The sequence below is a fragment of the Grammomys surdaster genome, unplaced genomic scaffold (assembly GCF_004785775.1).
Source record: "Grammomys surdaster isolate TR1022 unplaced genomic scaffold, NIH_TR_1.0 225, whole genome shotgun sequence".
Classification (NCBI taxonomy): Eukaryota; Metazoa; Chordata; class Mammalia; order Rodentia; family Muridae; genus Grammomys; species Grammomys surdaster.
The window spans coordinates 8,695,417-8,719,961 of record NW_021604670.1 but is presented as its reverse complement, the minus strand read 5'-3'; the positions used below and the strand labels follow the sequence as shown (position 1 = coordinate 8,719,961).

At 38.7% G+C, this 24,545-nt stretch overlaps 1 protein-coding gene across 2 annotated transcripts in view; it reads left to right on the top strand.

Moving 5' to 3' along the window:
* Nucleotides 1-24,545, top strand: part of Adamtsl1 (ADAMTS like 1) — a 359,587-nt gene that overhangs the window by 125,207 nt on the left and 209,835 nt on the right. For both annotated transcript variants that reach the window (XM_028773326.1, XM_028773328.1), the window contains exons 5-6: nucleotides 9,978-10,104; nucleotides 21,312-21,386. In XM_028773326.1, coding sequence (XP_028629159.1) covers nucleotides 9,978-10,104; nucleotides 21,312-21,386 — 202 coding nt within the window. The remainder of the gene's footprint in view (nucleotides 1-9,977; nucleotides 10,105-21,311; nucleotides 21,387-24,545) is intronic.

Here is a 24,545-nt window from a genome sequence, read left to right as displayed (position 1 = left end):
TCTCTTAGGATGTGTATGACGTCAGTCCAGGATCTTCTGGCTTTTATAGTCTCTGGTGAGAAGTCTGGTATAATTCTTATAGGTCTGCCTTTATATGTTACTTTACCTTTTTTCCTTACTGCTTTTAGTATTTTTTCTTTGTTTTGTGCATTTGATGTTTTGATTATTATGTGACGGGAGGAATTTCTTTTCTGGTCTAGTCTATTTGGAGTTCTGTAGGCTTCTTGTATGTTCATGGACATCACTTTCTTTAGGTTTGGGAAGTTTTTCTCTATAATTTTGTTGAAGATATTTACTGGCCCTTTAAGTTGGGAATCTTCACTCTCATCTATACCTATTATCCTTAGGTTTGGTCTTCTCATTGTGTCCTGGAGTTCTTAGATGTTTTGGGTTAGGAATTTTTTGCATTTTGCGTTTTCTTTGACAGTTATGTCAATGTTTTCCATAGTATCTTCTGCACCTGAGATTTTCTCTTCTATCTCTTGTATTCTGTTGGTGATGCTTGTGTCTATGAGTCCTGATCTCTTTCCTAGGTTTTCTATCTCCAGGGTTGTCTCCCTTTGAGATTTCTTTATTGTTTCTACTTCCATTTTTAGATCCTGGATGGTTTTGTTTAATTTCTTCACCTGTTTGGTTGTGTTTTCTTGCAATTCTTTAAGGGATTTTTGTGTTTCCTCTTTAAGGGCTTCTACCTGTTTACCTATGTTCTCCTGTACTTCTTTAAGGGAGAAGGACTTTATTTATGTCCTTCTTAAAGTCCTCTATAATCATCATGAAAAGTGATTTTAATTCTGAATCCTGCTTTTCTGGTGTGATGGGGTGTCCAGGGCTTGCTGTGGTGGGAGAACTTGGTTCTGATGATGCCAAGTAACTTTGATTTCTGTTGCTTATGTTCTTGTGCTTGCTTTTCACCATCTGGTTAACTCTAGTGCTACTTGCACTCACTGTCTCTGACTGGAGCCTGGTTTTCCAGTTATCTTGCTTGTGTCAAAACTCCTCAGAGTCCAGATGTCTCTGTGATCCTGTGATCCTGAGCTCCTGGGAGGAAGAACACCTGGGACTTAGGCTGCCTTGGGATCCTGAAATCCTGCTGCTCTGAGTGCAGTGGTTTCTTTGCTGCTCTGAATGCTGTGGTTCCTCTAGGATGGATCAGGATATGGTGTCTTCATGGGAGCAGACCAACTAGGTGCCTGCCCCAGCCAAAAGGACCAAGCTAGGGGCTGAAAGGGAGTGGTATTCCAGAGGTGTGGGGTTTGGGTGGCTGATGGGTCCTGAGTACCTCAGGTTCCCAGTTGCAGCTCTGGGGCATAGGGTAATGGGAGGGGGTTGCTATCTGCTGCTCTTTGTGCAGTGATTTCTGTAGAATGGCTCAGGATAAGGTGTCTTCATGGGAGCAGACCAGCTAGGTGTCTGCCTCAGCCAAAATGACCAGGCGAGGGCTTGACCAATTGTCTTTGAGGTTTACCTAAAAGAGATTCAATATGTATGGATAGAAGTGGCAATAGAGAGATGAGTGGTCTGTAGTTGAAATCATCTACGTCTATCAATGGGGGATGAGATTGAAAGATGTTGAAGAACAATACACACAACTTTGTCCAAGAAGCTTGAAACTGATAAAAATATTACCTAGGGAAGTGACCAAGCATAGAATTGACAGCAAAGGGCTAGTAGGAAATCTCTTCTCCTAGGGATCTGAGACAAGACAGCAGGACACTTAGATTACCATTGCATCTCCTCATCTCTTTTTTGTGTTCTCTAGCTTTGACACATAAACTGGCATAGTTGTTTAATTTCAGATAATTACTAACTTTTATGTGAGAGTTTTATTTGCATGAAAAAATTATGCTGAATTCTGACCCATATCTGGAACTTTGAACTCTTTTGATCAAAATGTCAACAAAATTATCCAGAGCTACATATGCAAGCAAGGGCTAGCCGTGCCAGCAGAATGGCTGCTCTGTGGTAGCTTATTGAACAGGCACATTCTACCAGAGCAGAAGACCAGCTGCTATCCTTTCTTCTCAACAAAGGGCTCCTGTGTTTGAACAAAAACTATGTGCTGTATGCCCAGCAGCAGAAGGGAGTCTGAGCAGTGATGTCAAAGTATACCATGATGTCACCACAATTCACAAAGAATTACAGTTAATGCCATGTGAAGTGGGGCCAAATCCAACACGTTCCCTCTTGGGTACTTCACAGTCTGAGAGACAGAAGCAAGGCCAGAGGTCAGGTCTTTGTATAATTTTGTTTCACATTCTCCAGACACCCTAATTTTGGAAGCAGAGAAGAGAGAAGACAGCCTGTTAAAGAAAGGTCCCTGGCCATCTGCAGAGAATGAATTCTAGTATCTGTAAGCACCAGTGTCCATACTAGAGAAATTCTTAGGCTCTCTGCTGGAGACTACTAGATAAACAAATTTTACTAAAAACAATATGCAAAGGAAAAAATCCAGATGTGTTTAGCAATAAATTTACACAAGAATGTGGCCTGAACCCTGGAATAAACAAGGAAGGAGAAATATAAATCAGGTCGGGAGCACCTGAGAGTGAATACATACTGGAAATCAGACCTCCTCATATGCTTTTTCCTTTCCAGAGTATTTATTCAACCTTCATCTGGACAAGATTCCTGACCCCCAGAAAGGCAGAGCAGGATAAGTTCTTTAAAATATTTTCAACCTGAAAAAAAAATTATTTCCTCCTCTTGGAGTCTCATAATGCTATCTTGCTTCTCTTTCATTTGCTTTGTAACATAAAAATGATAAAAACTTGGGAGATGAGGATATAGCACAATTTATGGAAAATGCTTGCATTAGGAGCTGAGTTAAATTCCCAACCACAACACAAGAAGCTAGACGTGGTGCAGGGATAGGAAGATCTGGGGCCTGCTGGCTAGTCAGTTAGTGAGCTCTAGGGCTAGTGAGAGACTCACCCTATCTCCAAAAACAAAGGTCAAAAAAGGGCAAGAAGTGATTGAGAAAGACACCCTTAAACCTCCACATGCATATGCATACATGCAAATGCAGACACACATGAACACATACAAGGTAAGACCAATAGAACCAGCCAGGATGCCTGTGTTCTCTAGAATGTGCAGTAAGCTTGTGACTGAGGAGTTTATTATACAGAGAACAGAATTACTCCCCAAGACAAGCCCAAACAAACTACCAGCATGAGAAAAACAAATTCTCATTTCTGTGAAACCAGGCTGTCCTGTAGAATTTAAACACAAAGGTTGTTGACGTCCCATCCCTCTGGAAAGGTAGGAGCAGAGAGACTGCAAATAGAGGAAATGTGGCCAGATAGCCAAAAGGAGAGCCCACACAGGGTCAGCTGAGGGGTTACCCAAGCGGATGTCCATGAGGAAGAGCCAAGAATCAAGTCAAGAGCAATCACAGGATGAATTTCCAGATGTACATTTCTGGAAATGCCAGAGCAAGGGCACAAGGTCCAGAAACCAAGCCTAGGAAAAGAGGTCAGAGGGACCTGCTCTTGGGATAAGTGAGCATCCTTACACTAAGACAGTTCTGGAATAATGAGGAATGGGCCAGAGACAGGGAAGAAACGTGAGAAGTGAGGGTTAAGTTCTCCTACAGTGCTGTGTTAAAAGATGTTTCTCCCAATCATTCTTCTCTTCTTTAGAATTAATAGGATAAAACTTAAATTGTGATGCCTATCATATTGTAATAGTTTGGGAAAAAGAGGAAAAGTCTTTGAACTCACAATATATCCCTCTCTTCTGTGTCACTGCTTATAAACTGAACTCACGTATTCATGCAGTACTTATTTTTCGGAATATTTGGGTGCTGACACTGTTCTCAGAGGGCAGTGACCAAAATAACTGCCTTTGTCCCTGTGGTGTTACATTCTAGATGATAAAAAAGAAATACCATGTCCTATGAATATGGTCTCAGGCAAGCACTTTTTAACCTTTCAGAAGGAACTAAGAATTTTTTTTAATATCGTCATGAGTTTAGTTAGTTTTCAGGGTTATTGAAGGAATGAAGTGAGAAGACATAATTATCTAAGTATGGGGAATGTTTGGTAAATGCTAGTTCATTTTACCCCAGCCTTTCTCTTTGTCTGTGCCCTTTTGACCTTTAGTCTTCTTCATGATCTTACTTCCTTTCTGCTCTCACCTGTTTCTAGAAAATGGTCAGATTCATCCTGTTCACCCTTGCGGGAGACCACACCTACAGTCTATCAGATTTCTCCATAGCCCCAAATCAGCCAGCATGACACTTAGTTAGGTTCACTTGTTATGCTTTACTTTGGGTATAATCAACAGCTTCACGTGTCACTTCTCCCAAGGGTATTTGCACAACAAACAATGGCCTATACAAGTGGCTTTAATACAAAAGTGTCCTGTATTCTTTTTTTTGTATATGGGCCCTGTGCTTTGGAAGTTTCCATCAACTCATAACACTACATGTATTAGGTAATACTTTGTTTTCCAATTTTATGACTTAAAGACCAGAATTTGCAATTAATAAATACATACAGCAAAGATCAGCTTTCAGATTATTTGTATAATTGAGGTAGTTGGTGTTTTGGTTACCTTATATGGTTTTATTGCAGATAAACATATTTCCATTAAGATTTTGAAAATAGTAAACTTAGCTCACAGGTCACTGTGGGTGCCTTTGTGAATTATGGGGATCCTTGTTTTCTCATACTGGAAACTAGTTAGAAACTCCTACACTCAAAAAAAAATTATAAAAGAAGAATATTTAGTACTCATAGTAAACTGTAAGACAGGGAGTGTGTGTTCTTGTTCTTATTGTTCTTGTTCTCACTGCTGCTGCTGTTGCTATTGGTAGGGCACAGGTTTAGATTGAGGGGGTGACACCTCATTCATTTCCCATATGTGCTTCAAAGTCACACATCACCCATGAAACCATCCCTTCATCCCTTCACCCCTGTGCTTGGATTTTGCTCTGGTCAGGGTGATCCACATGAGAATTTTCAACCTAGTCATTATCATTGCCTTATAAATACTTTACAATTTACCTCTTTGCGGTTCATGGAATTCTACAAGACAGAATCTTGAGGTTGTTACTATTTGATCGTGGGGAAGTTATCTTCTCAACCTCAGTGTTATAATCTGTACTCAAAATCATTCAAATATAAAAAGAAATAATACTTGTGGAAAAATAATACTTGTGGAGAATTGTCTGAAGGAGAAGCAGCCAGTTCATTTTGCTGGCTCTGGAATGGTAAATTGGTTTAGTCTTCTCAAGTAACAACCATAGTCTATTGGATTTGGTTCCTAGATCATAATGGCTTCCAAGCATCTAGGGCCACATAAAAGCTCAGTGGCAAAGAATGCTGCAGTTGCTCAGCATGCTCAGCTATGGCTCTGGGCGGGGAAAGTAGCTGCACGTGTGCCATATTTTCGCCTAGCCCCAAGTGTCCGGGTGTTCACCCAGGGATCAGGGCAGACAGTTCCAGCGCTTTGTACCTAGATGATTTGTTTATGTTTCTTAAGATGCCTTGTATCCAATATTCTCTAACCGTTATGCTTCATTAGAAGTTCTTGGGAAAATATGCATCTGGCATTTGGGTCCTTTGAGGTTTTCCCGAACCCGTATTTTTTTTTTAATCCATTCATTTTACAGGCACTAGTTTTGTCTACTACAAGGAACACGTCACCTATACATTTTGAAATGATCCAATAGGTTTTTTCTTTTTCACAATTGCTCTCCTTTCTTCTATTCTGAAAAGTTCAAATACAGACAGAGCACATAACCCCACTTACCATGCAGTAAGTACTATGTAAGCTCATAGTATGCAACACACATAGCTTCCTCATGTCTGGACTTAGTCTTCCTAAACTTGCTTTTTCTTTTGACTTTATTTACCCATTTAAAGGGGTTTTTTTCATTATATTACAACAGAAATATGTGCTATACATCTTATTGTAAAGATTTTAATCTTTGAAGAATTTGATTGGATATTTTATACCTCCCTTACTTCTAAGCATAATTAGGAAATGAGGTATAATATCTGTAAGAGCATACTGTCTCCCATATAATTTTATCTGGATTAAATAATTCAGAGGTGCTCTGATCAGATTTGCAGTTTAGTTTTCCATATTTGTCTTCCCCTGTGCTGAAAATAGAAGGATTTAACAGTATCTTACCTCATGGGTTGGATCACAAAAAGCTTGACATCATTGGCTCAGTATTTGATGTTTGCACTTGAGGTCTTTATGGGAAACCATTTGAAACAGGGCCAACATGAACCCATCTAAGATCATGTATCTAGGGTATAGCATCTGCTTATGGATTACATTTATTCATGTTATAAAAATGACTGGTTTGTTGAATTGGTTTTCTTCTGTGACTTCTAGTCAAGATGTTTTTATATATTACAGCATCTAGAGAATTCCAGTCTTATGTTCTACCTATTCCGTTGCTATCAGCTGTGGAAAGTGAAGGAAGAAAAAACTTTCAGCATGCAGGGAAGGCCTACTGCCTAAAATCTGCAAAATATGTTGAAAGTTGGTGAGCCAACTGGGATTGCTGACTGTGGTAGCAGTTTTTGTTTAAGGAGCCCCTTCTCTACTAACTAGCAAGTCTTGATAAAGGAAGGAACATTGGCAGTGTTATATTCATATTTTCTAGTAATAAAGAAAGAAAGGGGCTGTATGTCTGTGCACACAAAACATCATGTGTCTAAAATGTAAAAAGCCAAACACAGTGGTCTATTAGTTGCATATAAACATCCAACAATGCCAAGGATTTTTTAATCCAAAAGACTATTATTAATACTAGTCAGTCTCTGGGCATTATTGGTGCTATTTTGCTTATCTGTATATTATTTTTAGAATGTCTTATACTTCATAGAACTTGAAATAAGCATTTGTTAAACTTAGCTCTACCGTGCAATCATTTGATAGGGATGAGGCTAGATGCCTGCTTATATTTAGTACCAGAATATGAAAAATATAACCAAAATATTCAGCTAGATTCCCATCCTTTTCCAGAAGATTCCCTGCAGTTGCCAAAATAGTGAGTGGACATTATCTCATTTTAGTGTCTTGTCCAGAATGGGGTGGATCTGAGAACTCAGTGACCTGAACATAGCCTTCCATGACATTTTATTAATAATGAGTGTAGGTACACTTGGGAAATAGTCTCTAATAAGTCGCCCTTTACAGTAATTCCTGTTCGTGTGCCTGAACAGAGGTTTAAATGTGGCCTCTCGTCATTTGTGGCATGCTCTTTTTATTTGTACACACAGATACATACATACAAGCACACCCACACATACACACACACACACCTTGTGGAGTGGGCTTTAAATCCAATCAGAAAGTGGTTGATTACTCCCACAACACCCGTGCCATCATTGTACCAGTGGGCAGATCTTGCTGGAGTGGTTATTATTACAGCTTGCAGTGTTCACATCTGGGTAAGATTACTGGATATCTTTCTCCTCTAGTAGCATACATAGAATCTTCCAGCACTATGAAAGCAGGCAATGGGAATGATACTTCCGGGTCAATACCAACTTAATTTGTCCATGTTTTATGATTCAGGCATGTGGTGTCTTCAGCAACAGGATCTTACCATTATGTTCCATAGGATAGGCAAGAATAATGGCAATGGGCTGTAATGACTGAAGTGGGTATTGTGGGACCCCACTAACGACTCATAAATAAGTAGACACTAGATGGGGGAGAAACCACAGATCTCAAATTAATATAATATTATAATCTAATATTCAGGCAAACTTCATTGATCAAGCTCCATATCAGTTCTGTAACCATCTGAATTGGGTGTGTGTAAAAGAAATTCCAAAATAATAGTGGCTTAAACTAACAGAGATATGTTTTCTTGTAAAAAGAAAAAGAAGCTAAGATATAATCAGTCCCGGTGTGGTACAGGGTCTAGGATCTGTCCTCTGTGCTGCTCCATCCTTAGCATGGTCCTTTAATTCTCTAGGTTGTCTCATTTTTACAATAGGAGCCATCAGGAAAGAGGGCAGATAGAGGGTACCATAGGATCTTCCCTAAGCTAATTCAGATTCAGGAAACGTTATATTGCTATTTATATTTCAACAATTACAGTTTAGATATATGAACAAGGAGAAATGCCTTCTTTTAACTCAAACTATTACCATCTCAATAAAATTAGAGCCTGTATTGTAGATAAAAACATGAGACATTTATACGAGGCACAACCCATAGTCTACTATCTATAAAGAAAAGGCTGAGAAAGCATAGAAGTATAGAGAAGTTAACTCTAGAATCTGGAAAAGTCTTTCTTTGCACAAAGGATTCTTAATTTTGAGTTTGAAGGGTCAGTCCTCCAAGTAAAGGATTGATTGATAGAGTTCCGTATGGAAAGTAGAAAATGTTCTAAGGAACAGAAAGTGCTGGCATTATGCTTACCAATTCAGCCCATGTCGACATTCCTGGTTACTTTCTTTTCTGTTAATAATAGATCTGAAGGTAAGAGTTTAAATTCTAATTAATCTAATAGTTACTCATAATCAACAGATTAAAACATGTCAGAAATGATTATGCTGATAGAATTGCAAACAATTTTCTACTTGGAAGAAAATAAGAACATTTCATCTGATGATAAAATAGTCCACATTTTACAAATAATTGAGTTAGAATATTTTGGCATCTTAAAAGGGAATTGATACAAAGAAAGAGAAATATTTAAAAAAAAAAGCAATTGTGTCAGAGAGATATTTGTATTTAAGCATTGAAATTAAGCAACATTCAGAACTGACTTGGTTCATATCATAGGGTCTACAAACCCACCCGGAGAGTGCTAAGTCAGACTCTGGCCAAGTTACTCAGAAGGAATGTCATTTCTTATTTAGCAGTTCCTAATATGACTGTTTCTTTGGATCAAAGAAAGCTAAATTGTTCTTTTCTAAACATGGTTTTGGAGTCATAAGTCTTTAAGATTATGGAAGGATTTTTATGATTATCTCCCATGGTTCCATTAGAGACATGAGAACCCATTAAAATTTTTCCAGAAAAACTTAAACCTTAAAAAAAAAAACCTTCAATTTCTATAATTTAAGAAGGGAATCCAGAGAAGAGAGATGGCTCAGCGGATAAGAGCACTGACTGCTCTTCCAGAGGTCCTGAGTTCAATTCCCAGCAACCACATGGTGGCTCACAACCATCCGTAATGGGATCCAATGCCCTCTTCTGGTGTGTCTGAAGGTAGCAACAGTGTACTCACAATAAATAAATCTTAAAAAAAAAAAAAAAAAAAAAAGAAGGGAATCCAGTTAGGTTTGAGATGCTCAAGAGCACAAATTCTCATGCCCACTGTCCATCTTGTCCGCCCTTCTATATAGGCAAAAATCCTTTGAACTTAAACATGTCTTTCTTCACTTGAGCAACAGTGCCCTGAGCCTGTGACCCTTGAGTGGTGTGACTTAGGTCGCCAGGCATTCCTGTGAGTCGGTGCCACTAAAGAATCTAGTTTTGTGACCATTTTTACCTACATCTGGATTTTTCTTCTTTCTAGTTAGTTAGTGTCTAATGTGGTACTTCTAAAGAATATGGTGTAAATATAGGCACATATACCCCTGCAGCCACGTGTACCCCTGCAGTCACCTGAACCCTGCAGCCATGTGAATCCCTGCAGTGTTAACTCTATCTCTCCATCCCTTTTTAAGCTGAGGAGATTCATCTCAGTCAGATCCTCTCTGGCTTCTCTCATCAAAGTCGCTGAGTTGTACGCTCTCAAGAGTACTGCATAACTATATTTGTGGGTTTTCTCATATTTTTATTTCCTCCTTAGTCTGTTTCAAATTCTGTTAACTCTGTCTCTTTGAAATGAGGTACATCTTACGTCTCTCAGAGATGAGGGTATGCACATCATTCATCTTATGTCTTTCAGAGATGATGGGTGTGGGCAACATTTGGTAGCCATTGGCCTTACCAGAGGTCCCTGCATTGAGAGGTGCCTCGCTGAATTATCCATTTCTCTTTCCCATTAGATTGTTGGCTGTGATCACCAGCTGGGAAGCACTGTCAAGGAGGATAACTGTGGAGTCTGCAACGGAGACGGGTCAACCTGCCGGCTGGTCCGAGGGCAGTATAAATCTCAGCTCTCTGCAAGTAAATGTAAGATACTATAGAGATGGGCAGTCTTGTCCTCGTTGACTTGTTCCTTAACCCTTACCTAGCTGTGGCTCCCCTCTGCAACTGCTGAATAAAACATCTAGAGAAGAATCTGAACATTGAGGTGAATATGTTCTCAGTTGGTGGATTCATGTGGGACAAATAAGATCACCAGTTGTGACCTAAAGGAGAAACTTTTTTCTTCTGGGGCGAAGTAGAAAAAACTAGATATGTGTCTAAAGATACATGAGCTTTACTACTCAATGGAGGTTCAGACTATGTCCTAGCTGCTGTCTGATATGTAGTCTGAGCTGTCTGGTAAAATTATCACAGAGAGAGTAAGAAAATCAGTACAAATTCACCCCTACTACTACAGAATCACATGGCCCTCATGGACAAAGTGGCCTGCCTACAGTCAGTGCTGACAATAGGTTCTTTCAGAATCGATATTAGGTCAACATTTTGTGAAGCCATTTACTCATTTTTGTGTCTTGATCTCCCTAGATCAATAAACAAGTACTTCCTATATATGAATGTGCTTTGAACTCTATCTCATGTAGTCTTTTGTAGAAACCTAGTTAGCAAGGTGGTCTGAATTTTCATGTTATAGAAGACATGAATGAGACATTCCTGGATAGTATCACTTCCTCTGGTCACATAAAGAGCTAATATTTGAGTCCAGAGTCCCAGTACCTAAACACTTATCCATTCCCTACTGTCCCATCATGCTACTTACTAATACTTACCACATACTCAAGGGCATGGATTTTTAGAGACATTTTGACCCTAGCCTAATGTTTTCATTATCTACTACTACTATGTCGTTTTCCAATATCTATTTTCATATGTCTCCCCAAGCCTGGGAAGTGAGAATAAATTTTTGAGTGAGGTTTTGTTCTCTGTACTTTTTGACTAGTTAGGGGAAAACAATTGATGTGTGACAGATGTGTGGCTGTAAATGGGGCTGTGGGTCAAGAGGAGAGCAAATAGGAGCTGTTTGGGGAAACACTTGAGAACTGTTCTGTGAAGCCCTGAAAAGGCACCTCAACAAAGGGGAGGGGGCAATTGGGAAAAGAGGCAGGAAGAGTGGCCAAGGGCAGTTGAGCATGTGAAGAATTAGAGATGCCCACTTAGGACACTCCCCACATTTTCACTGCCGTGGAGGCAGGGAAAATTGAGAGTCTCTTAAAAAGTAAAACTTCTAAACTATCTGGCAGCTAAAATGAAAGATGGGATGACTCGGACACTGATCTAGCACATCCAGGAAAGAGTTTTCTTTGGTCATGTATGTTGCTCACATATGCTCATAGTTTCTTTTACATGATGAAGAACTAAGGAAGTCAGAAGATGAAAACCAGAACTGGATAGAGGCAGAACTCTTTTTTAAGTCTCTGAAATTTGGGTTGGGTACATTTCTTTTTTATTTTAAAAATGCATTTAAAAGGTCACTCTTAATGGAATTCTCTGAGGAATGCTGAAGAATTAAAATCTTTCAAGTTATCTATTACATAATTGAATTGGTGCCCATTATCCAGGAATTCAAGACTTGCCAGTAAGTATAAAAATTAGGCTTGTGTGGTACAATTGCACTCTGGTTACTGTGAAAGCCTGTTTTAATAGGGAGTCTTCCCTCACCATCATGTCTCCACCTTCCTGATTGCACAGTAGAGCCAGAACAGTACTCCTGTAGGTATTCCTCTTGTTCTCCTATTGGAGGCATTTGGTCTCTCTCTCTCTCTCTCTCTCTCTCTCTCTCTCTCTCTCTCACACACACACACACACACACACACACCCCACTGGCAGACCCTGAGTCACAGTGAAGAAGGGAGAAAAGCTCTAAAATAACAAACTGAGGCAAGTTGGGAGCCATATGTCATCCCCAGTTCTGCAAATACATACTTCAGCAAAAGGGACTCTATTCAAGGCTGACACTGGGTAAATTATATAATACACAACCTGATGACTGTACATAATGACAAAATGCAATTGATTCGTTTACCTTAGCCCTGATGATGCCTCATGACAAAATGATTCATATCAATAAAGCGCAGCATGTGCATGCCCCTCGCCACAATCCATAGCAGATGCTGAACGGAGTCCACCACAGCAGAGTCTCCCGCCCTGTATTTACAGACTTCAAGGCAGCCCACAAGCAAGAGTGATTAGCTGCTCAACAGGCAGTATGCTGGCCAGGTGAGCATGCTCCACCCCTGAGGCTCAGGAGGAGTGCTGCCAGGTCTCTCCCACGACTTGCCAAAAGGAGCCATAAGCCAGCCACATGCTCACTTCCAACTCCTAGCACTCGGGTTCCCCACACTGAACTGATTTTCTTTCTAAATTTATATCCAAGTTTTTTTTTCTTATGTTATCAAAACTCATGGGAACAAAGGCAAAACAGAAGAGTGGAGAAAGACTATTGCAGAAAGTGCCAGAACAAAAGAAGAAAAATAGGGGTAACTTATTGAATAGCTACTGCTGAATGAGAAGGAGCCACCATTTTATCAAAGGATACCATAACTGCCCAATTCTTTTGCATGGGAAAAGACTCCAATGATAATGGTCAATTCTCCCTCTCCTACTCACTTCTTGACTTCCTTAGACCAATGAGAAAAATTAATTAGCTAACTTTACCTTGTTTTTGTTTCTTGTAATGTAAAGACTCATTTTGAAATCTAAAGACTTACAAGTCTTATTGACAAGTGTGGTAATGTGTGTCTTCTTAGACCCTCAGACCCAGATTCAGCCAGTCTGCTATGAATTTGCATCTGGTCTGCAGAACTTTCTAATGTAACTATAGGCTTTGAAACCACAAGAACATCCATAAGTGCTTTCGACACACTCCTTGAGTGGCAAGGGTCAGATAAGCTAATTTATATCAAGATAAAATGAAGCTCCTAATCCAAAGGATGTGCCTCTCAGGCTGTGACTCAGGCTGATTTATAATAGCCATGGATTAGCATATTCCTGGACCTTCGTTCTGGCTCAAAAAATTTGAGGTGAAGTATGTTTATAATAAAACACAGGGCCTTCTGAGTATAAAGTACAGAAGAATTTTAAAAAGAAAAGTGGTAACAAAATTTGTACCTCGTACATGACTGCTTCATGCTGTACTCACAGTCCCTTCAAAGATGCCTATCCATTCATTGAACAGCAGGCATTTATAAGACACTAGCTACACACTGAGAAACTATTCCCAAGGCTGGAAAAGAAGAATGAAGCTGTCATTTAAAATAAGATTAGGACATAATACCTTTCTAATCACTCAGGGTTTTTACTTTATACTTCACCTTAGAATGCTCTGTTTTATATTTAGACATATTTAATTACAATAGTACTTTCAGATACATGAAAAAGATAAAATGCAACAAAAGTAAATTGATAAGTAAGACTAAAACAAAACTTTTCTCAGAATGATGCTCTTTTTAAATTTTTTATGAAACTTTTAAAAATATTTGAGAATTTTATGCATGAGTATTGTATTTATAATATTTCCATTCCACCAACTCTCTCTTTGAACTCCCCCATGTCAAATTTATGACTTCTTCTTCTTCTTCTTCTTCTTCTTCTTCTTCTTCTTCTTCTTCTTCAATTATTACTGTTTCACACACACACACACACACACAAACAACCTGTTAAATACACTTGCCTGTGCACCATCAGGATGCCTCATTGGCCTTTATTGTGGTACTTCTGCAGTGAGTCTCAAATCAAAGTAATGTGATCCCTAGAGCTTTTAATTATTCTTCATTTAAAAGTAATTTTGGCTCTCCCATCTGGTTCTTTGCCTTCCCATGTAAATTTTATAGTCTCTTTGTTCATATCTACAAAAGTTCTCCCCAGGACTTTGAGCAGAAGTGAGTGAGTTCTTCAGATTGATTTAGTAGAGCAGAGAGTTCTTGGCAACGTTAGTGCATTAAGTCATTTGACCTGTCAGGACCTTGTGTCTCTTCACTAACCAGGTCTTCCCTAATGTCTTCATCAGTCCTTACTAGTTCACAGTACACAGATCCTCTGGCTTTTGGGTTTAATCCTTTTGTATTTTTCATCAATTACAATGGTCCAAGTTTGTTTTTTTTATTTACCTCTCTAGTTATGTATTGGAGTTTATACAAATGTGATTGGTTATATGTTATATGTCTGCCATGTATTTTGCTCTCCAGCTAAATTCACTTACTAGCCCTTCGAGTTTTGGTAAATGCTGGTATTTGCTATGTAAATAATCATCTTGTTTACAGATAAAGATTATTTTTCTTCTTCAGTTTCAATTTGAGAGCCAGATTTTTAGAATCCTTCTTTAAGCCAGGGCATCTGATCTAGGGATTAGAAAATGAGTGGCATCCATCCTTCTTACTCTATTCTTAAGGAGAAAGCAGTCCATCTCTCATTGAGTATGTCATTAGCTGAAGGTGTTTTACAAGGGTTCCTCTTTAGACTAAGTTCAGACTCTCTCTCTCTCTCTCTCTCTCTCTCTCTCTCTCTCTCTCTCTCTCTCTGTGTGTGTGTGTGTGTGTGTGTGTGTGAGAGAGAGAGAGAGAGAGAGAGAGAGAGAGAGAGAGAGAGGAGAGAGAGAGAGTATCTAAGAGTTATTATCATGAATGGATATCAAATTTGATCAAATTCCCTTTGTATCTCACTTGATATAATCATTATGTTTTCTTGGCCTTATTAACAAGCTGGGATAAACTAATATAAAGACAAACTTTGCTTAATCATAGACATTCTTTTCATAGATTGGTAATTGATTTACCAAAACTTTGTTGAGAGTTTTTACACCTATTTTATGATACACAGTGATCTGTATCTGTGATTGGTTTGGAGATCTCATATAATGAGTTTGGAAATGTCCCCTTTATATGTCATTTTCTGGAAAAAGTAATATATACAATTGACATTTATTATTAATATTTATTATTTCTTCTTTAAGTACATGGTAGCACTCACCAGTGAAATCTTATGGGGGCTAAAGACTTTTTTCAGCACTTAACTTTCTGAACATATGGAATACAGTTATAGTGACTATTTTAATGTCCATTCTGTGTTTTGATTGATGGATTTTTCACTTCAGTTGGGCTATATTTCTGGGTTCTTTACATGTCTGGTAATTTTTGACTGGATGCCAGTCATTGCAGATTTTACTTTGTTGGGTATGAGATATTTTTGTATTCCTATAAATATGCTTAAGCTTTGTTCTGGGAACAGTTAAGTTATTTGAACTCAATGTGGATCTTTTTGAGTCTTACAATTTGGTAGGTGGGAGCAAAGCCATGCTTGGACTAGAGTTAATTGTAATCGTCTACAAGGCAAGACCCTTCTAAATACTCAATGTTCCATGAGTTATCATGTCTTCAATTCTGGTTGGTGGGATAAGACAGTCTTTTCGGCCATGTCTGACTACTATCTATTCATAATTCTTTTTTTTTTTTTTTTTTTTTTTTTTTTTTTTTTTTTTTTGGTTTTTCGAGACAGGGTTTCTCTGAGTAGCCCTGGCTGTCCTGGAACTCACTCTGTAGACCAGGCTAGCCTCGAACTCTCGAACTCAGAAATCCGCCTGTCTCTGCCTCCCAAGTGCTGGGATTAAAGGCGTGCGCCACCACCGCCCGGCTCTATTCATAATTCTTTGTGTTGTCCATTCTCCAAGTTAAGTCAGTGTCTTTACTTTGATACATTGATACCAATGATTCAAGACCACCTTAGAACTCTCTATCTCTCTATATCTATCTTATCTCTATATTTATATCTATCTCTATCTCTATCTCCATCTCTCTCAATAGCTCTCTTCATTCAAGAATTTTCTTTCTGACTGCTTCTACTTCTTGGACTCTTAAGTTTGTATCCTCAACTCAGAGTTCTCACTCACAAAGCCACAGCCAGGAAACCCATTCAAGAAAATAAAACAATAAAGTACTAGGCTATATCTACTTTGCTTCCTGACTGTTGAGAATCGCTGCCCTCTCTACCTGACGTCCAATGTCTTGAATAGTATGGTTTTGTAACACTTTATCTGATTTATTTTGGTTATTTTAGATATTAAAACTGCTCCCTAATTCATCTTGGCTAAAAGTAGAAGTCTTGGTACTGGGCTCTTCTTTCACCTTTGCAAATATGTAGAACCAAATAGCTTTGACGCCTTTTATAGGTTATTATATGGCCCTTCCAAATCTCATCAGCTGGCAGTCTCTGCAGTTATTTCCCGGGGATTAGTGAATGTGTTCTACTATTGTGAAATTTCTTTAATGCTCTGCCACTCATTTTACAAGTATGCCAGCTAGTTTTTTAATATAATATTTTGCATTCTTTGAGAATTTTATACAGTCATGCAATGCAATTATGTTAGTGTTCATACAGCTAAAGAAAGATGAGGTAGGATCACTGCATAACATAACTTAAGACACCATTGTGCAATATATCCTAATATAAAATATGACTGTGCTCCTCTTAGAATCAATGAAACATTATTTTGACAATAGAGTTTATTTTGATTAAATATAATTTTGGAGAGCACTACAGTTTTTGGCCTAGACTCCTAAAAAGATAACATTCTCAAGTTGATGATGGAGAGAGCATTGTTTGGCCTGACTAGCATTTATCTTTCATTATGCAATTACTTATAAACTTGGGTGGGATGGATGGTTGAAAAGCTTAAATATTAAACTTTAAATATTATTTAATATTTAACTATTAAATATTAAATAATATTTAAATATTAAATATTATCCTCTTTTATTGGATATGATTTTAGAGCACTAAAATTGATAAGAAGCTTTAAGATCCACCTTCAAAATCTTTTCAATATTGGCAGACTTTTTGTGTTAACACCAATCATCATTTCAGTTTTAAAAATAAGATTAAGTATTATCCCTAGGGAAGATTCCTTCAAAATGTGAACTTACCAGCAGATCTAAAACCTAAGAAAAACTCAGATATCAGAATAAGAAACCTGCATTTTCAAAGTATTAGCTTTCTCGGCTTTCTTTGATTCACCAAGTCAGGGCACTGATAAAATTTAAAACTTCATTCAAAATGTTTTATATAGAAAAAGCATCTGCCACACAATAAAATGGTCAAAGAAATCTTTTAAGTACATTCCTTGGTAATATTTTGCTTATGAAATGTCAGTTACAACCCAGGTATGTGAAATGACAGAATTCATGATTCCCATAAAGAGTTTGTCCATTTAGCACAGAAATATGTTATCTAATCTCTCTTGAAAATGTTAATTAATAACCTAGAAATAAGTTTCAAAGACTGGCCTCATGGTTCTGTCAACAAGCCAGACTAGATTAGGACATATGCAGTGGATTATGAAACAGTGTGCCTTTGTAGAAGAGGACATTCCGAGGAACATGTGGCATGGTGAGAGATGTGGCCACCTTCCTCACCAGCCACATCAATTGCACTAGTCACTGAAAGCAGGCATCACACTGCCCATACCTTGGAACCTCTTAAATACTTCCATGGATAGCAGGGATGCCAGTGATAACAGTAACTAGAAGAATCCTCTAACCCTAACCCACCCTTAATCAATGAGAATTTATTGTTAAATGCAACAGTGTTTTCTAGCTAAGAGAATAGCTTCTTCTAGCAGCATGAAGAAAGGAAATTTAATTTTCTCATTCTTCTTGTATTTTAGTAGTTGAGACATTCATGCACAAGTAAAACTGTATTTATATCATTTCATCCCTTCCTTTCCCACCTTCAACTCCTCCCATGTTCTTCCCAGTATCCCCTCTCAAATTCAATGACCTCTTCTTCTAGAGTTGTTATAGAATTATTATAGACTATGTGTACAGCCTACTGAGTCCAATTAGCATTGCCTGTGTAGAATTGTGTTTAGGTTAGGGCTGACCACTTAGGATTGTCACATCAGGAGCCCATTTCTTACATTATGTTCTAATATACATCAGATGCTATTAACAATTACTATGATACTCATGTTGGATATACCCTGAGTTAAACAGAGTGAAATGGTTTCTCTGATTCAGCATAGCTAAGAAACTAATGGAAACTAATGAAAGGGCTTTGAGAATTTCCTTGAATAGGGTATAATCATTAGGATTTCCTATTTTTCCCTAAGGACCTTTTTCTCAGGAACCATATGTGGTGGTTTGAATAAACATGGCCCCCCATAGGTCCATAAGGGTAGTACTATTAATAGGTATGGCCTTGTTGGAGTAGGTATGGCTTTGCTGGAGGAGATTTGTCACTAGGGGGTGGACTTTGAGCTCTGGCTTAAGCCAGGCTTAGTGGTTCACTGTGTCTTCCTGTACATCCAGATGTAGAACTCTCAGCTCCTTCTCCAGCGTCATGTCTTCCTGGCTACCATGCTTCCTGCCTGATAATGACTAAATCTCTGAACTGTCAGCCAGCCTCAATTAAATGTTTTCCTTTATAAGAGTTGCTGTGGTCATGGTGTCTCTTCACAGCAGTAGAAACCCTAAGACACCATCTTTGAGGCTAATAAATCATTAACTTGATTCCTTTGTCTCTCACTTAAAAGATGACTTTAAAAAAAACTCTTGAAGAACTTTGTAGAACAAAGTAATTGACTAGTTCCTGGTGGGTGGCAGATCTATCTTCTCACAACATAAGAGCTATACTCTGTACAGCTCCTCCAACCTCTGTGCAGAGTTCTGTCCATTACTTTAGTACCTGTGTTAAAGCATTGTCCCCTTTGACCAATCATGTGCAAAAGGGTATCAAAAATATTTCTTCCCTCTTGTTTGGTGAGCTTTCTTCATCCTGCCTCACCCTCTGTAGTGTTCCCAGTTCCTCCCTACTCTCCCTACTGGCACACACAAACTTCAGCCAAAAGGCAATGTTACTGGCTCAGCATGTGGAATGTGAGTTACTTCTAACAAAGCCGGAGCTGGGCCCATGGGCTGTGTGGGGGTCAAAAGACTGCAGCTGAGCACAGCAGTGCCAAGTAGAAAGCTTCCCTTTCACTTGGACTTCATTTGACCTACGGATAAACAAAGACTTGCTATTTCTAGAAATCCCATTGTTTTAACTTCTTTGAATTTCTTTTGCAAACTTCAAAATGCACGTGTTTATGGAACTTAAGGTTCTGCAGGCTCGGTCTTAATGTCCCTATGTTCCTCTTCTGTTTTTCTCTTACTCCGTTTGTTTTATGTGCCACAAAGTCCTAACTCTCAAAATTATAGACTTTTACTCAACAATGCATGGCATTAAAAACAGCAAAAACGTTATAATGTGAGTAGAATATTCAACAACTTCAATAAATGTAACTTGTTAAGGGCAGGAATGAAAACTAGTAACTCACCCTCCTCAGTCAGCAGGTCATGTCCTAGAGAATTCACAGTGTTTAACTATACATAAAATAAAAATCTTTCAGCCCTGTGCATGCCTGGTACCTGTGAAAAGCAGAAAATACGGAAGGTGGAGTTAATGACAGTTATGAGCTGTCATGTGGGTGCTGGGAATCGAACCCAGGACTTCTGGAAGAGCGGCCAGTGCTCCTTACCACAGAGCCATTTCTCTACCTCTCTGACCTCAATTTTATGGACTAAAGAGAGGAAAATAAATGTATTTAAGACCTACTATGTTCCAAGCAACATAGTTGTATGTGTATCTGTTATTTATATCTGGGCACAGCAATATTCGATGCCACCTTATTTTATAATCATAACTGAGTGATACTCATTAGATAACTTCAGTGACTCACTATCTGAACTAACTTTCACTGGGAATCTTTTATTTAAAAGATTCATCACCAGGTACTATGATGGTATCTAATGTTGGAAATGTAAATAAGAATGAACAGTCACACATAATTTCCAGGTGTAATGACTCTTAAATGTTCTCTTAAAAATAGAACTTGCCTTTTTGGTTCGTTTGTTTCTTGACGGCTTTTATATCCCCTTGTTCTTGCTTTAGTCACCATGATTCTGGAGGTTCCAGTTCTTCATCATAAATTTTTCTTTGTTCCTGTTACCAGCCTTGGGTGAAGCAGTAAATAGTCTAAGTGAATGTGGTCTTCAGCAAACATTATCACAGGTGGAGTTTCAAATGATAATGTGTGTGATGCCATCAGGGTGGATGTAATTCACCTTCAATTATTTTTTAAGGTTTATTTTTACTTAAATTATGTGTAGTTGTATGTGCATACATGTGGGTATGTGCTTGTGAATGCAGGTACCTAAGGAGGTCTGAGGCATCAGATTCCCTGAAGCTGGGGTACAGATGATGAACCATCTGACGTGGGTGCTGGGAACTGATCTCAAGTCCTCTGGAATGGCAGCAAGAACTCTAAAGCACTGAGCCATCTCTCCAGCCTCTCTGTGTCTTTAAATGTCTACATCTCATGAATGTAGGCTCAATTTTTAGGTTGAGAGATCCATGTTAAAATAATCTTTGACTCAGGCAGAGTTTTAGAAGTATTTCAAAACAGAAATGGTAGATGTGCTGCATGCAATATTTGAAATCATTTACCAGGCTTCACACAATATTTCACTAAGAATGAAGGTAGCTTGTAGGCAAGAACAGAAAGGAAGAGGTCTGTGGGTTCAGAGCGTACAAATGTATTTTCTCCTTCTTAGTCCTCCCCATTTAGCCAAGATTTTGTGACAGAGAGAGTGCAGATTCTTATACAGTGCACTGTCCTTTGAACACTAGGGCTTTTTTTTTTTTCGTTTTAACCCAGTGCAAATGTTGTAATCCAGGAAAATTTGATGGCAATTTAAAGTCAAAGAGTTCCTTCAAACCGATTCTTAAATCGAAATTCACGTGGATGGGGCTAGAAAGATGACCACGAGGTTAAAGCACATCCTGCTGTGCAGAACACTCAAGTTCAGTTTTCAGCAGCCATGTCAGGTGGCCCACAATGCCCTGCGGCTCCAACTCTGTGAGCTCTACCACCCTCTTCCGGTCTCATGTGCAACTCCACTCACGTGTACATATTCCCACCTGGACACAGATGGACAGACACACACACAAACTCATTTAAAAATAAAACGTCTTTTAATCACATTTTGTTTAAAAACCTAAATTCCCCTAAGCTAAGCAATGGTAGCACCTTTGACATGTTTTATTTTAGAGAAAGTAGGCATTTTACTTCTAAACCATTGCCTTTCACATTTCAAACACTAAGAAAAAAGCATTTAAATCTATTGTTCCTACCTTTGAATGGGATGCAATCAGTGCTTCTTTTGTCAAATTATATGCTTTGACAGCTTTGCTCTGTTTCTTTCTAGCGGATGACACCGTTGTCGCCATTCCTTACGGCAGCAGACACATCCGCCTTGTCTTAAAGGGGCCAGATCATTTGTGTAAGTAGAGCAACTGTTTTCCTTGGGGGACTGGAAATTTTAGCTGTTACTATTAACTTTTGTTCCAGAAGGGATTAAAGCTCAAGAGAGCCTCTACCCCCATCCCACCCCTACCCTATCCTACTCCTGTGATATGAGAGTTTGAATGGCTTCTGTTTGTATTTGGCCAAATGATGAGAAGGAGGAAGCCTTTGCAGTCATCTGTAAGCATAGTCATCCAGGGTGCCAGCACATTGTTCGCGGGTTAAGCGAACCTAAACCTTCATGGCTATTACCTCTGTTCTGTTGTCTTTCTCTATAGTCGCTCTTACCTTTTTCTTTTCTTACCTTTTCTCACCTCCCTGTCCCTTTTCCTTCTTCACCCTTCCTTTTCCTTACATATTTTAAATCTTTACTTTGTCAGTGCACAAATATATAACAGTAACAAACTGTGACGTTTCAAGCAAATTGTTGCAGGCTATTCAAATCTGTGAATTAATTCATAGCCCTCACATCTTGAAGTCAAATTATAGGATCTGGGATGAAAAGGTGATAAAGCCTTAAAAATAAAATGGTAGCTTTTTCCGCGTAGGGTTTATCTAAGCTAGTGGTTATCAACCTTCCCAATGCTGCAATCCTTTAGTGGAGTTCCTTGTGTGTGATGACCCCCCAACCATAAAATTATTTTGTTGGTACTTTATAATCGTAATTTTGCTACTGTTGTAAATCATAATGTAAATATATGATATGCAGAACATCTGATATAGGATACGCCCCAAAAAGGGTCTTGACCCACAAGTTAAGAAACACTGATCTAAGAACTGATCTTCAGTCATGCCAGGACAGCAATATACAGCCACATCTTATTCCTTATGGTTCATGCTATTTAGAAAGAGATCTGTAAATTATAGTCAGACGTTGTGGTCTGCAAACAAAGACTGGGAGTGGGAGGAGTCTGAGGACATTTCCTGTGATGCTCACTTTCTCTTCAGTTCTTCCCTTAGCACTTCCGCCAGTTTAAGGAGCAAGGATTATTTCCTGGCAATTAGACTATCAATATAATCAGATAAACAAGAAGAAGATAGAACAGAGAGTCTGGAGAAGTTATTATGCTGTACTGAGTCTTTCTAAAAACAAACGCATTTAATCAAAGACATGAGGTTTGAAATGTCTTGTGAAACAAGGGGTAAGTGAGGTACAGTTTAAACACTGATAAGTCATCCTTATATGGACCCAAGTTCATTTCTAATCCTGAGTAGCTCCATAAAGTCCAGGGTTAACATGTCAAAAGGTGATGTATGTGTATACTTTATACCATCCAAATGACTTGTCTATCCACTTCAGAATAGGACACTGCTATTGAATGACCACACTCCAAAATGGATCTTTTGTGAGCAATGCTGGAGACTGAAGTAAAGTAGCCAGGCTGAGATCATTGTCATGACACAGGAAAATGACTGACAATGCTGAAGAAATACTTAAAACAAAATCTTATATTTTATAAATATGCTAATCTCCTATATTTTCCTAGTCTTATGATTGCTAAGGAGCTGAAGAATTGGGAGTCTAGGAAGATGACTCAGTTAGTAAGGGTCTTGTTGTGCAAGCATGAGGGTCTGAGTTCATATCCTCCAACACCCATGTAAAAAAACAGATAAGAAAGCAGTATGAAGACTAGAGAGATACAACAGATAAAAGCCCTAGCTGATTTTCCAGAGGACCCAGGTTCAAGTCCTAGCAACCAAATGGCAGATTGCAGGTGTCTCTAACTCCAGATCTTTGGGATCCAACGCCTGCATACAGAAATACATGCAGTCAAAACAACAATGCAAGAGAAATTTAGTAGATGATAGATAGATAGATAGATAGATAGATAGATAGTAGATAGATTAAAATTTAAAAAGAAAAAGCAGTATGTGTCTATAATCCCAGCACTGGGAGGAGAGCCAGAAACAGGCTGGTGTCCCAGAGCTTATTAGCCAGACAATATAGCCCAATGAGTGAGGCCCAGGTCCAGTAAAAGACCCTGTCTTTAGAAAGTAAAGTGTAGAATGATTGAAGAAGACACCTAGCACCAACATCTGTCCTACCTACCTACCTACCTACCTACACACACACACACACACACACACACACACACATACACATGTGCACATGCCTCACATAGAGACAAAGAAAAGCTCAGAAAAAAAAAGAAAAATATGTATTTTGTTAAATCAACCTAAAGAATGGCTAGGTAAGCTGTAATTCATGAATGAGATCTTTTTCCCCATCGTGCATGCTGCTTATACCGTGTAAGTAGGAAGTACCAAGTGGTCACTCTGAATTCACAAACTTACCAGGAACGTTATACAGAGTGAGTAGATTGTGGGGCATAGATATATGTAATAACAATTAAAGAAATAGAGGCCAGGAATTTTGAGAGCAAGGGTTACTACAAGAAGGATTGGAGGGAAGAACAGAAAGGGGAGGAATTACATAATTATTTTTTTAACTTCAAAACATATTTTTAAAGAATTTGTTGCTTTATTTCTATTTTTAACTTTTCAGTTATTTCAACAAAATGATGGGAGACAGAATAAATAATATCCCATTTCTCCTGTGGATGTTTTTCCTTCACTAGCCCACAATGGGACCAGTTAAATACTTAAATATTCCTGGTGGACAAGGCAACTTCACACCAGCCTCCCCACTCTCTCTCTCTCTCTCTCTCTCTCTCTCTCTCTCTCTCTCCTTCCTTCCTCTTTTCCTCCCTCCCCCAACTCCTTTTCTTTCTCTCTGTACAGGGTTTCTCCATATAGCCTTTATTCTCCTGAACTCGCTCTGTAGAGCAGGCTGGCCTCAAACTCAGAGATCTGCCTGCCTCTGCCTTCTGAGTGATGGGATAAAAGTTGCCTGTCTGGATACACCAGCTCATTTTTAATCAGATGTATCTTGAGGACAGCAGGGAAGCCTCTCAGTAAAACTGAGTCTGGTGCTCAGGACTATGGTACACACCTAGGCTTCTAGCATCTCCAGAAGCTTTAAGATTGGTTTTCAATCCAAAAGTCCACTCTATAAAATAGAAGAGAGAGTCCACGATTAAAGCTGAGGTAAGAGACACAGAACCTCTTTCCACTGAAGTACTGCTGTCAGAAGCAATGATTCTGGTGTAATTTTTTATAGAAATCATCTTCCTGA